The sequence below is a fragment of the Caenorhabditis briggsae genome (assembly GCF_000004555.2).
Source record: "Caenorhabditis briggsae complete genome, chrI, whole genome shotgun sequence".
NCBI lineage: Eukaryota > Metazoa > Nematoda > Chromadorea > Rhabditida > Rhabditidae > Caenorhabditis > Caenorhabditis briggsae.
Genome location: NC_013489.2, coordinates 4,981,490 through 4,996,206, shown reverse-complemented (window position 1 = coordinate 4,996,206; position 14,717 = coordinate 4,981,490). Strand labels below are relative to the sequence as shown.

Below are 14,717 nucleotides of genomic sequence, written 5' to 3'. Positions count from 1 at the left end.
AAATTTTGCGAATATGCTCTCTATAATTTTCTCCGATTTCTCCGAAATTTCAGCTAGATTGGATCATCCTCCGCGGTTTCGCGGAATTTTCTCCATTTCTCCGAATTTTTCTACATGTTGGTGAATAACCCCATAAAAGAAAAAAAACTCACTCTTTGGTTGGGCGGTCGTCGAATTCGTCAGAGGACGAGAATGAGCTGCTTGTTGGACTGCTGCTACTTCCGCCCAGGGAGTGCGATCGCTGAAAAGAGGCAACTAATCAGTACAAGAAGAATATCAAAAGATGAAAACGAAAACCCTGTCAATTGATGTTTTCAGAAGTTGAGGAGTATTTCGAAAGAAGTTTCGATGATGAGAACGGCTTCGATGATTATGGAATGAATAAGGGAGCATTATAGTAATGGGGAATTCCTCAGAAAGAAGTAACTAATAATATTTTTGTTTCGAAGGAAAGGTAAGTGGCAGTTTAAGTCGGGAAGAGACAGGTAATTCGAGATATATGAGTGGTCAGCCAGCAGAGTAAAGCGGATCGGAAGTGTCGAGTTACACGGTCAACTATTTATGTCTTTTACTATTTAAAAAATATGTTTGTTTCTGAAATCATATTCAATTTCTCTCTATCAGTTGTAGTAATTGAAAACGATAGGCTTATTATCAAAACTGATTTCGCAAACAGGACAATGATTCATTAAATGTTTGAAACGACAGTAGCAGTTTCATCTGATTCGTGTAAATCAGAAATCAATAAACTCAAGTGTAATTATCGATAATTAGAGAGGAGGCAACACACAGATCATAAAAACCCAATAAAATGGCACCATGAAAATAATGAGAGAAGCCCCGCCGATGTCGGTCCTTTGGAAAAGTCACTGACGTTTCGATAAAAAGAACAAGTCGGAAGAACAAGGTGATCTGGGAGACCTCCGAGAGGCATTCGGAGTCTGTTGGTAAGTGGCAGAAGCGAGAAAGTACGAGAGGCCATGAGAGACGCAGACTGGAAGACAGAAGCGTTGCACAAAGAGACAGCGTGTAGATTGGAGAGAATGTGTGTCAGATTACGAGGGGAAGAGGTAATGAGAGGGTTGGAGACGGAGATAGTGTTGGAACGAAACGAAAATGCGAACAAATATAAGAAAATCTTTCGGAAGGAAGGAGAGACAGGCGATGGTATTATGCGCATGCGCAGCACGGAGACATTCTACGCATGATCCCTCTTTTGTACATTTGGAAATCTGAGAGCTTCAATTTTATTGAAATTTAATTTCTGAAAAGTTCGCAAAACCTGGTTTCACTTGTTTCGCAATGAAGTCTGTAAATAGACTTAAAATGCAGAGCAATTACATGTTGTTTGTTCAGTAATATGTAATAAAAATATTTGTAAATTTGGAAAGTTAAATAGAGAATTTCAATGCTGCAGAAAAGAACGAAAAAAACTAAAACTGCGATCTCTCAGATCGTTCTTCTCGAAACCCAGCAAATTAATCAAGAATGCGCCTTTGATGATACGGTAGATTTCTCATTCTACCATTTTCGGCTCAAAAATCAAAAAAGTTTGAAAGAGAACAAAGATTTGGAGATCCATTCTCTCTCTGCTGCTGCTGTGAACCTCCGAGAGGTGCTCGGATTTGTTTGAACATTGTTGTGTTTATCGATTTCGCCAAAACGGATGGATCCGAGTCTCTTTTTTCACCATTCTCTGTTATTTTTCTCTCACAAGGTGCTATATACGACAAAGATGGAAAAGAGGGCAAATGAGAAGCGTTGTGGAAAGGAGGTTAAGGAGGGATTAAGAAGAAACGATTTAACAAGCAGAAAATAAATTGTGAGGATTATGATTGTGTGGTTCCAAAACCGGGGGAAGTTTTTAAGTTTTTAAAAAATATTTTATTAGCAATGAAAAACCCTATTTAGCTAACATAATACAAGAGCTAGTCTACAAAAAACTTCTAACAAGTCTTGAAATAACACGAATTATTGGTGGTATATGATGTTCTGGTTGTTGAAGAGCAACCATGTCCAAATGTGTTGAGAATTTGAATAACCGATCTTTCTCTTCTCGTAACCGACTCATCAAATTCGGATCAGTTGTGACAATCATGACTTGAGCCTCCAAATCACGATGAACGGATCGGTATCCTGAAAATATTTCAAATCAAATGAGATCATTCTGTTTGGAACTTGCCATAATTCGATGATCCCACTAACGTCATGATTTTGTTATCATGCTCTCTCCATAACCCTTTCGCATGAAAAGTCCATCCTTCTTTGAAATACTGATGCATTTGAACATTCATCCGGTTACTTCTCTGCATTTTCAACAGAAATTGCTCAGATATCTTAGAATATAATGGTGGAATGTATTTCGAGAAACCTTTTGATTCAAAGAAACCATTTGCCTAAAAAAATCATTAATTACAGTATAGTTCAATAAAGTGAAAATATTACGAAAGGAGATGCAGTGAGAATATCCAGTTGATAAGTTCCTTCATTCAGAATCAAATCTTCATAGTCTCGAATGAAGTTGAAGTAGCCAGAAGCCATTGTCATTTTTATTTGAGCATCTTTCATTGCAAACACTTTATTCAGAAGATTATATTCTTGATGGATTCCAAGAAGACCCATTTGTAAAATTGGATAAATCCATGTTTCAGAAACTGTTTTGTCGCTTTTCCGAGCTTCTCGATACTTTTCAATAACACTTTCGACTCGTAGTTTTAGTAAATCTCTATATGACTGGGATCCTCCAAGATACGGATGAACATCACATTTCGAGCTGGGAACTACTTCATCGTTTTGTACTATGAAACTGGATTCACCTTAAAAATTGGGAAAGCTCAAAGTTTAATGACAAACTGGCTTACCAACAGTAGTGATGATTTCATAGAAAAAATCTGCTAACGTTTTACAGTTTCTGAAAAGAAACCATCGATCGGTTCGGTCTGTGAAATAAGAGTAGGAGAGATTCGCTCTGTAAGTATAGGCAGGATTGTATGGAAAGATGATTTTTCGCCAGGGATGCTCGTAATGACCTTTTCGGAATTATACAAAATTCAATTCATCACAAAATCCTAAAAAAAAATGGTGGAAAATTGACAAACAGACAATTCTGCTTGAGACCCGCAAACAAAGTTCTCGCTTGCGACTTTGACATACGGTAGTCCAAAAATTTCAATTTTAAAAATTCCCTTATTGTCTATTCAAAATAATCGTTTTTACTCGTTGACCGGCGCGATTATTTTGAATAGACAATACAAACATCCTTGATTTTTCACTAACCCACTGATGAGAACATTATCATCAAAAATATACAGTTTCATGTGCTGTAATCCGATGATTTCGTCAGCTCGTTGAGGTAGAACTCGTTTTACAAGACCGTTTAATTCGGGTGTATGATAGAGGAATATCTTAAGAACTTTTTTATTATTGAAAAACTGATTTTTAAAAACCTTGGCTCGATCGGAAATCGGTTTCATCACCGTCACACTACTTTCCCCATCTGAACTTCTTCTTGTTCCTCTCAATAAATCGAGCAGAATCGTCACATCGATATCTTCCACCTGATCCATTCTTTCTCGAATCGTGGAAACTAATTGTTTTTCTAAAAGCCCTTCTCCCAAGTATAAACTGCTCAACGCTATTCTTCTTTCAGATTTTGTTGTGAGTTCCTGACAAGGAGAAATTCTTTTTTTATATGTTTCAAGCTATCACTCACAAGAAGCTTCTCATAAAACTGCGTCGGTGTTTCTAAAATTTCTAGATTCGAGGACTCAATGGGAATCCCTGGCATTTCACATTCAAGAACTTCCATCTAAAAATGTTATGTTTTAAAAAGCATTTTCTTGCGGAACGAGATATTTGAATCATGAAACAAAATGTATAGTTTTTTGGGCTTTTTAACAATCAGATCATCATTTATAAACCTGTGTGTTGTAAGGAGCATATACAGAAATAAAAAAGGTGAAGCAGAATTTGACATGAATTGATTATTGTGTTAGAATGATTATCGTAAAGACAAGTGAACGAGTGATCTATCTACGAAAGCAGCAAACTCTTCTTCGTCGTCAACGAGATTGTGCTCGGGGAATGGACCATGTGGCTCGCCGGTGAATATTCGGTTTGTTGGTGAGACACGCGATCTCTTTGGACCTAAGACACGAACATGTCTGAAATAGTCAGCGGATAATTAGAAAATTGAATTGAAACCTAACCTAATATGAGTGTCTCTTCCATTCTGATGGTTCTGAATAACCTGAATTTGAATCCAGAAAACCCGTTGCGGTCGTTCCATTTTGTCACGAATATCGATGGCGCACCAACCTTGTGGTTCGTTGAACGATTGAGCATTGCGGAAGAAGATGTCCTGGTGCGATGATCCCAGTTTTATTTGAATTCTGAAATCAAATAACTTGTTGGAACGATTTTTGCGAGTATTTTTTACTTGGAGGGGGTGTAAGATTCGTCATTTTTGTAGTCGAGATAAAACATCATAAAGGCAACATCCGTTTTCTTTTGAAATTCCAAATGAATTGTGTGTGGTTGTGGTCCGTCACTTTGCCAGTACTTTTCTACGTTGTCAGACATGAGCTCATCGATTCCATAACCTTAAAAATATATATGAAGATTTTTTCAGTGTAATTGATGGTTTTCACCGTTTTTACAACTGGAAACTGTCCAAATAGCTTGATTGGAAATGTCGAGAAGTGGGCTGTCTCTTGGCTCGACATTTTTCGGAATATATGGAATCCATCCAATCGATCCGTCTGTCTTTTTTGATTCGTCCACTTCCATAAAGCTGGAATTCATTCGAAAATCAAGCGGTGAGAAGCTATTCGAAAATTATTTCATTAAAGTTACAAGAGATAAGGTTTAGGCTATGAAAAAGATTTTTACTTGCAAAAAAGTGTTATTTTTCTGAAAATTGCATAATGGGGTTAATCATGATTTGTTTTTTAAATACAAAAAATACGAAAAAATACATGAAATACATTTTTTCGCATGCATGCATTAATTTTTTGTGTTTAAAAAATACAAGAAAATACATTTTTTGTCATTAATAACCCCATAAAATGAAAAAAAATAGCGGAGCATCGTAGTGCGCCTTGTTTAGCAGGTCGAAGTCAGATCAGATTTTCAGATAAAAATTACCATTCAAACGGTGAAAGTAACAAGATAAATTGCTAAAAAACGACATATTGGCTGGAAAAGCTTCACAAGAGAAAAAAACAACTTAAATTTGGGTAAAATGAAAAAGATAACCTAGAACACAGCAGACTGTCCAGGAGAAAAAACACCAACATCTAAATTTCATAAATATATTGTGACTGTATTAAAAAAATGCAGTCCTCTAAACAGAAAATAATTGTGCGGCCGAAAATTCCGAGCGCACCCTCTCTTCCATTTTTCTCTGGCTTCTCCTTCGGCCACCACTCTCTTCCCCTTCTCCGTATTCGACCCCATTTTCCCACCATTAATTATATTTTTTCAATGAGTTTCCCAATTCATTCTGCAAATATTTTGAAACATGGGTCTTTAAAAAGAATCTTTTTAAGTTTTCCCGGGATTGACCTTTCTGTTTTTGGAGGTTTTGAATAGGAATGATCTCTGAATAGGCCAATTAAGGAGACGAAGTCTATTAGAACCAAAAATTTCACTAGTTGTCTTAAGAATAACAGAAACTGTCTAGAGGTATGGCCAGTTAACTTTCGCTCTTCTAATTCGATGAGAAGCGGAAGTAGTTAATTTTTCTTTTCTTTTTTCATTATACCTTGATTTCTTTTTTGGAATTATCTAAAATGTATGAGAACAGGTTCGGAATCAAGAAATCTATCAATTTATGAAACCTCAGAAATTATCTTTTGTTCATTACTAGACTTTACTTCTTCTTTCTGAATTTTGTGGAGTCAGAAAGTCTATCATTTTGTTTATGCTCATAAAACTATTGCACGATAATATCAACAAGACGATAATCACTGATTTTGTAGTTCTTCTGCACGAATTGTGTTATACGTGGAAATAGATGACTCTTATCTGTGCAGTATCAAGAAACTCTGTTAAACTTTTGAACATTGACGGCTGGCTTCAAAACACAATGTTTTTTGGGCAAACATTTTCAATTATGAGAAAAATCAGATTTCCGTTGCATTGGAAAATCTGGGAGGCGTTTCCCAGAAGATTTCAATTAGGATTCCCAACGCGAAAATTTGATTTTGTTTCATGTTTCTCAACAAAAGTGCATCCTCCCACAGAACTAAATTGTGTGATTCGTTAGTTTCAAAAAGAATACTGTACTTTTCAGCTTTTTAATGGTCAAATGTTAAAAATTTTCGAAGAATTGTAACAATATTTGAGAGGAAAATTAGTAGAAAATACTTTTGGATCCCAAAAACAAAATCTGAACTATCAGAATACTCCCCAATTAAAATTGATGATTTCATTTCCAGCCCATTTTTCGACTCCTTCTGCTCAATTTCCATCCCCTTTTCTCTATAATTCTGACCACCAGTTTGCATTCCTCAATTATTCCAAAAACCCGATTCATCTGTTTCTCTTTTTCCCCTCAAGTCATCAGTTGACCATTCAATTCTGTTCATTCTTTCACCCATAAACTGTAGAACATTTTTCGTTCGAATTGTGTTTATTATTGTTGTTCTCAGCCCTGAACCCAATGGAAAACAAGAATTCCGTGATAAAAATCCTGATGAAAATGATGATGATGAGGCAATGGGGGAATAAATGGGGGTTTTCTAGTGGATGGAAAAACGAATTAATCGACCTTGAAGTGTCGGGTTTTGGTGGTGGTGGCAAACCGAAAAGACTCACCTCAACGGGCGGTCTCTATTCAATCTCAGAGAGAGGGTTTTTACGTGCTTTTATGAATTCTCTTCTCCTTTTTTTTCGAAAGATGTGAGAGGATGAAAGACTACTGTAGTGTGACACAATTAGTAGTTCTTTTGATCTTTCGAAGTATTGGAACTTTATTCAAGAAATAGCCTCTCTCTCTCCAAAAAAAGTTGTAAGATCAGAAGCAATTCTATTTTCGCCCATAATATATGATTAAGAAGTCATTGAATTTCTGGCTAAGCTTCGCTCTCTACACTTGCATCTGCAAAAAGAGCCAATTATAGATTATAGCTCATTTTCCAAGAAATCAACATTTTTCATAATACTAAAGAGAGCCAATGAGTCATGTATTTTCCTAGAAAAAGAATGGAGGTAATTTGAAAAAAAATAACAGGAAAAAAAAAGAGGAGAAGAAAATAATTGCATTGGATTATCAGGATGAGGTCTCTAAAAATAGAAATGTGGAAGAACAGAAATTTTAAATTTTTTAGAGAAGAGTGTTTTAAATTCAGAACTATTCATAGAAATTTATTCTGATTGTAAGACAATGATATTGAACGCATTCTTTCAATTGCATTTCTAACTACAGTAACCCTTCTTTCGAAAAACTCTCTCCCCTCCAGGGTGTGAACTTTCCATTTGTTACATCCATTTCGGACAAAGTAGTCTTTAGGGAATCCTGTCAACAACTCCTTCTTTCTCTCCTCTTTCTTCCCTTTTTGCGTGCTTTCCATTCATTATTCATACCCTTTCCTTCCATGTGTTGCAAAACCCTCAACTTTCTATTTCTCCGCCCTTTCTCCTTCTTATTTTTCCTCCTCTTTCGTCTTCGGGCTCATTTTAGACCGAAACGCTTCTTTTCCCTGGGTTTAGGTGACCAATGATCAGTCCTCTTTTCATTTTTCTTTAGGCCGTTGAAAAGCACAACACCGACCCGATACGATTCATTGAAGATGAATTCCGAAATGAATACCACTGGCGGTGGTACTGTAAAATATGCAAACGAAGAGAGAGAGAGAGAAAGAGAGATGGGGGAAAGTGAGAGAAGAGGTTTCTTTATGACCACTTGTATTCAACTTTTTTTTTGAATCGGAAGTTTTTACTGGTTTTTTTAGTCTGTTAGAAAAAGATACGGAAAGAGAATATAGTCTAGGAAATGCTGAACTTGAGAAAATATGTGCATTTGGGGTAAGAAGAGATCTACTACAAAACCAGTGAATTCATTGAAACAATAATATAATTTGGGTTTCCAGAAAGTTTTTCAAATCATAGTGAAGATATTTAAGCAAAATTTTACAATGAACAATTTCTTTTCTGTCAGACTTAACTTTTAAAATTAACTCTTTCAGTTGAAATTTTCTTGAACCCTCAACTCTTGGGATTTTTGATTGTAAGTCATGCGCATGATAATCATAAAGATCCTTGAAAGATTAGTTCAAAATTATTGAATCCACCCATCCAAAAACTTCCAAAAAGGGTTATCCACTTTTCCGAATTAAACAAATTTAGTTTAATTTAGTTTAACGAAAATTATACATTGAACTCAAATAGGGCTAGAGTTACAGTATTAGGTTAATACCAGCAAGCTGGTGCGCCTTCGGCGCGATTCAATCCAGTTCTTTTTCTGGTTCGTGGCTCCGCTCCTAAATTATTCTTAAAGGGTCACGGAAACCTATATTTATTTTTCAACCTTTTCAAAAGTCGACAGAGTGACACCGGGACCAACAGACGCGTGTAGCGTTTTATATATAAGGAAGATGTAAAAATCGGAGCTGTGGTGGAGAAAATCTGGTGGCAGTGGCCGTGGGTCCACAACGATATCAACCGTAACCTAAAAATTATTGTTTTTTTCTTTACGGGGACCATTGGCCACGCCCACAAGCTTTTCTCTTCCATAGATCCAATTTTTTATACAAGCATATAAATCTCATCACCGATCGATCATTGGAAAAGTCGATAAGTCTAGTTTTTGTAGACAGGTTGGTTTATGGTTGGTAATAAAAACTGAAAGAGAGTGGTGTTTTGACCGTTGTCTTTCCAGTTTCGAAATCTTTGCAACTACAATAACCCTTTCGATAGAAACTTTTCTTGATGTACTCAGATGACTTGTGATGCTTCGCATCTAAAATTAAATGCACCCGACGACGATGACTGCGGAAAGTGTCAATTCTAACACCAAACCGCATCAATCAAACGGGGCGACAAAAAACGAGAGAGAGAGAGAGAGAGAGAGAGAGAGAGAGAGAGAGAGAGAGAGAGAGAGAGAGAGAGAGAGAGAGAGAGAGAGAGAGAGAGAGAACTGGGGGAAAATTGAATTTGAACTGGGGGAAAATTGAAATTCCAAGAGCTGTTCAAAACCCAACTTGTCGAGGTTCTAATGAATGGGAATTTTCGTAAAGCTTCTGAAACTTGAATGAACCTGAATTTTTGAATTTAAGGAGTTTTCATTTTTAGTTTTTTTTTTTTTAGTTTTCAATTTAAGGAGTTTTCATTTTTGCTATTATAATCTCATTGGAATCTCTGTAGAACCAGATTTCTGCTGCAGAAACATTGAACAAGTGGTTGGGTGTACGTGTTCTTTTCAAAACTATCTCTTTTCCAAAAATACGATATTTGCAAAATACTCGAACACAGATAGACCCACTTCACAGAACTCCAATATAGTTCCTCCTTTCGAAATCTATAATACAAGTGTCTCAAATGAATAATGAATCTGCACTCCGATTTCTTCTCATTTTCCTCCTCTTTCTCCTCCTCTACTTTCCCATCGTTTATCGCTTTCCCATCGGGTCTCTTTCTTCTTTTTTAATTCATCTTTTTCTTCTTTCTTCCCCTTCCGCTCCTTCTCTGTATTTTCTCTTCGTCTCTTCGTCTCATACACTATTTCAATCCGTCGTTCTTGTATGAAAGCGGTCTGACACCCATTTGTTAGTATTAAAACACCTTCTCCTTTAACGGGTCATGATTGCGGTTTCTGTGTTCTTTTGAAAGAGAAAAAGGAAACCGTTCGGATGGATTAGAAAATGAAATACAGTCACTACTCTTTTTATTTTTTGATCTACAGAGAGACATTGAAAAAAGAGCAGCAAAAGAGGTTTTTTTGTGTGTTTGCTCATCGAAAGAAAAGTCACTGTTGTGTGAGGGGAGAAAAAAGTCGAGAGAAGTTCGCCGAGCTGGGAAATGGACGAGAAATTCGATATCCTTTTTTTGTCAAAAAAAAGAGAAAGTCAACAAACTTGTTGATGTTTGTTTGAGAAGATGACTGACGACGACGATGAGACGTAGCTTTACGTCAAATCTTGGACATTGTTTTGTGATACGGTAGTTGGTGGGAATTGTTGTATTTTTTTGTTTACTAGGTACATAAGGGTTTTTGATGGGAACTTAAAATTTTGTGGTCCGAGAAGTTTCGTCGACCATTAAATTTAGAAATAGTTTTTGGTGAACAACTAATTCGAAAATTTTCGTTGTTCATTTTCTGGATTATGGTATCTTCCAAATCAAATATTCACCCAATTTTGATAGGTTAAAAATGTTTCAGTTGCGGTACTCCGACCCAATAGTTGTTTGTAATTTCTTTGCATTAAAATGTTCCCAAATTTATGTATTTTCATATTATTAGTTTGGAAAAATTCAGAAAATTTCTAAATTTCACAAGAAAAACATTGTCGAAAATGCAATTTCTCGTTCAAGAGGGTCGCGGGAATCCTAGTCCTTGGCTCTATTTTCTCATGAAAATTTTCAAAATTTTTCGCCGTTTTCAGTCGTTTTTTAAGGAACAAATTGAACTGATGAACTTAAAAATAGATGAAGAAAAAAAACTTCGTTGATCTTGCTAATGGCTGAATTGCATAGAAGCAACTTGGACGAGAACTGATCGTGAGCTCGCTTGCTTTTTCAATGACGTTTTTCAGAATTTTTTCAAAGTCACAGTATGGAAATACATAACTTTGTGATCATTTTAATGCAAAAAGTTACACAAAGATTTTTGGTCGGAATCCCTTTTTAAGCAACCCGTGGTTGGGCCAATACATTCTATAATTATGAACTATCTAGCTTTTCGGTAATATTTATAAGAATTTACTAAATTCTTCAAAGGTTGGCAAAAAAAAAATTCTAGAAAAATGAAATTCGATACTTTTTCCTGGTTCAATAATATGCTCTGAAAATGTACTATGTGATTTTTTTTCAGTTTCTTGAAATTCGATCATTTGTTTCAATCCAAAAAATATTTCTTTTTCTTCTCTCTCTCTGTTTTCTTTTCAAAATAAAACGGTTAATGACTTCGATAATGCACCCAACTTGTGAATACATCCTTGTTCTTATCGCATCGAACTTTGTTCTCTTCTTCTTCTTCTTCTCCGCCAACTTTGCGTCCAAATTTTTGTCGTGTTCAATATTTCTGTGTCGTTTGAATACTTCGCCTAATTTATGTTACGTGATTTCTCTCCGAAACCGCCCATCTCCTTTCTCTTTTCTTCTCGTTTTTTGCCGTTCTCTTTTCTCTTTGTAACAAGAAGACGAATTTTCTTTTTTCTTTTCTAATGAAATGATTGATGAGGCGTCAAGATTTCGAACACTTTTCGGCACTCCCAAAAAGATATTTGATCTTGGATTTCTATGAGATCTTAGCCACGCCCCTTCTATCATGACAGTAATCGAACAGTTATTGCATCAGAAATCGATGAGAAAAGCATTCGAAACCTTATATCGAACGTCATTGAAGCTTAGAAAAAAAGAAAATTAAACTATAGAAGGATATTCTGAAAAGAAAAAGAAATAGAGAAAGATTAGAAAACTAAAAACCAATGTATTCTTGTTTCGTCGTTAATCCTTATCCCCTTTTCAAAGACGCAAAAAAAGGGGATTACGGTACTTAGTGATAAACAAAAATATATAGGTGAAAAACGACACGTTTGAAGAGGTGACAAGGACTACGAAGACGGATTAGGACTAGAGAAAAATAGGACAAAAATAGAAAAAAAAACATGGTTAAATAGAATACTAATTTTTTGGGAAGCAGATGGAAAGTATTCATAGAGACTATAAAAATCGGAAGTTGGCCTAAATTTGTTTTTCTAGACAGACAATATATCCAAGAGTGCGTGACTGTCAAGTTTGAATTTTAATGCATTGGACATGAAAAATTAATTTTCAATTAGATAAAACTCTAATTGAAAATGCCCTTTTGTTATCTTCGTCTTCTTCTTGTTCTTCTTCTTTCACACAAGAATACAAAATGAGACTGAAATTAGATAGAAATTGGATAGAAATGAGTCCTTCTTCATTTGACAGAATGCTCTCTTCAGCTTGTTCTCGGATCCACAAAAAGACTTTTCGCCTCCATGGCTCTTTGCTCAGTCATTTTTTGTTGCTCGCTGAGCCATGCAATTTTGTCATTTTTCCCCTTTTTTCTCGTCTTGTTCAGAAGCCGAAATAACTTCATTGTATGTGTCAGAAGGATAAAAATAGGGAGAGAAATAGAAGTTTCCCGAATTTCAGCGGTTATTTTGCTGGCTACAGCTTCCAATTTCCGTTTTAGCACGAAGCACCTGAATTCCGAGAATATTTTCAGCTATTTTCTGAACAGAGCACAATTTGAAAAAAAAAGATTGTAAAAGCGAAGGATACTGAAATGTACACTTTTCAAAAAATAATCCAGGTGGGATCAGGTTTCTGCAGGCTTCACTTACAACATCCAAGGGTTCTCGATTTCCTTCTTAAGCAGTTTTTATCAAATTTCTGGGCGGGGTTGTCTTGGAAACTTTTTTGGAAACATTTTCAGATTTTTCTCACAAGCCACAACCTACAAGATTACTGTAGCGACGAAAAACAAAATCCAGAAATTTCTATAAACAACTGACTCATATTTATATCCAGACCATTTCTTTTTCACTTCCTCGTTTTCACTTCTAATCCGTTTTTTTGTTCCTTCTGAAAACTTTCTCTAGTTCAGTCAAGTGTATCTATGCGTTGCGCATAATCACATTTTGAGTAGTACTAGTACAAAAAGATCTTTGTCCAAAAAATTGCTGCTGCTTTCTATAAAATTCTCCATTTCCCTCATTATCTTTTCTTGGTTTAGATCATCGCATCGAGGGCACCTATACACTTTCTCTTACATTTTCTCTCCGTCTCATCGTCTCGTTTCCCTCTCGCGGCTCCGCCCACTTCAAGACTCCGCCTTCTATTTGAGGACTTTCTCTTCTCTTCTCTCAGAATGCCACTTTCAGAAGAAGAAGAAGAAGAAGAAGGCCATTGGGCCCTCCATCTAGTGGACACTTCCTAACATTACTAACACATGTATCTGCTTCTCTAGATTCTCTTATTCTCCCATACTCTCTCATCTTTCTCTCTCTCTCTCAACGACCCCGGGGGCAACTTTCTGCAAAAAAAAACTTTTCGATGATTTGTGTCGTTTTCGTGCTGTTTTTGAATCTTAAACTCTTTTTCTTTTTTTTCTAAAAAAGGACTAAACAAAAAACATGTTTGTCTGTCTGAGTTCCCGTTCGAATTATAGGTTCCATTTTCAGAAGGAACAAAAAAGAAGGAAAATATAATTTTCTAGAAAGAAGAAGAAAACGTTTTTCGGTTTTATTTGATAAGCAGTCTCGGTCGGTCTAAACCAAAAAATTAATCCCCAATTTTTCATCTTCTTCTTTCTCTCCTTCGTTTCTCCTTTTTTCTAAAATGGAACGAGTGCAATAAACCCGAATGATTTCGGGGGTACTGATAAGCCACTTCTGAATTTTGATTCTTCTTCTGATTTTATATTTTTTAAAACATCTCGTGTCACCTCTCCCTGTACTATCAGTAGTTTATAAAAAAATACACTCATAAAATATTATATAGTTCCCCGATTCTTCGAATTTATTAAATCATAAAACTGCTCTTCCCCGATTACTGCATATCATTTCTTCTTCTTTTTTCCAAATATGCACTTTGATTTCTTGTCTCAATATTCGCTTTTTTTCTTCTTTTTGTTTATTCAGCTTCACCTAAAAATCTGGGGAAAAATTGTTCAACGAACACTCAATTCGTTCAACATTTTGGTTGGATTTTTGGGATGGAAATTCAATAGAAAAAGGACAAATAATAATAATATGGGGATGATGAAATCGCCCCTGGGCTCACAATTTGGATTATTGAATGTATAGATGGATGATTGTGCTGATTTATTGAATTCCAAAGTGCTAAAGGAAATGAATAGACAGCACTGGAATATTAAGGAAATGACAGAGGAGGGGAGGAAATTTGATATTAGGAATTCCAGAATTTAATAACAAATATCCAGTTTTAGATATATCTAAAAGATCAAAGTTTTACGACGTAAGCCAACTTAGGGGATTCCTGATAAAGATTAGAAACGATTGGATGTCTTATCAGGAATCTTGTACTTATAAGTATATATGAGGAAAGTCTTATTAATTCGTGTACTTATAAATATATATGAGGAAAGTCTTATTAAAAACAGTCGGATTAATTCAGAAGATATTCAAAACAACTCGAGGTCTAAACTGACAGTTTGGGATCAGCAATGTCCTTTTCCATTGCTTCAGAATTTTAATTTTCTCACATCTTAATAAGTTGTAAGACGTTCAGATTTACGGTTCTTTTGAGCCAACCACAAATTCAAATTACACTTGAAATCAATTTCATGCAACTTAATGGGGTTATGCACGTAATAAATTTGCAATAAAAATGGCAAATAAATACACAAAAATACTATGCAGATACGCAAATAAATTAATTTATTTGCATCCAAAAAACGAATTTAATTGAATTATTGGCCGTGGAAATTTCCTCTCAAAATTTTTTCTCGAGAAAAATCTCTTGAAAAATCTTCGAGAGAAAATTTTTTCACAGCTGATAATGCA

The 14,717-nt window shown here is 35.5% G+C and overlaps 3 protein-coding genes across 3 annotated transcripts; all 3 read right to left on the bottom strand.

Moving 5' to 3' along the window:
• Nucleotides 1-793: 793 nt before the first annotated feature.
• On the bottom strand, nucleotides 794-982 carry CBG25241 (the record flags this gene model as incomplete). The annotated part of the gene is made up of 1 exon (XM_045244637.1): nucleotides 794-982. One exon carries the CDS (start codon nucleotides 980-982, stop codon nucleotides 794-796), a length of 189 nt encoding a protein of 62 aa, XP_045098261.1.
• A 951-nt stretch (nucleotides 983-1,933) lies between these two features.
• Nucleotides 1,934-3,808, bottom strand: Cbr-pgs-1 (the record flags this gene model as incomplete). The annotated part of the gene is made up of 7 exons (XM_045244630.1): nucleotides 1,934-2,136; nucleotides 2,303-2,396; nucleotides 2,446-2,816; nucleotides 2,862-2,968; nucleotides 3,277-3,404; nucleotides 3,447-3,665; nucleotides 3,713-3,808. The coding sequence occupies 7 exons, from the start codon at nucleotides 3,806-3,808 to the stop codon at nucleotides 1,934-1,936; spliced, it is 1,218 nt and encodes a 405-aa protein (XP_045092517.1).
• Nucleotides 3,809-4,000: 192 nt separating this feature from the next.
• On the bottom strand, nucleotides 4,001-4,788 carry CBG03913 (the record flags this gene model as incomplete). The annotated part of the gene is made up of 4 exons (XM_002639289.2): nucleotides 4,001-4,163; nucleotides 4,209-4,391; nucleotides 4,439-4,601; nucleotides 4,650-4,788. The coding sequence occupies 4 exons, from the start codon at nucleotides 4,786-4,788 to the stop codon at nucleotides 4,001-4,003; spliced, it is 648 nt and encodes a 215-aa protein (XP_002639335.2).
• Nucleotides 4,789-14,717: the final 9,929 nt, after the last annotated feature.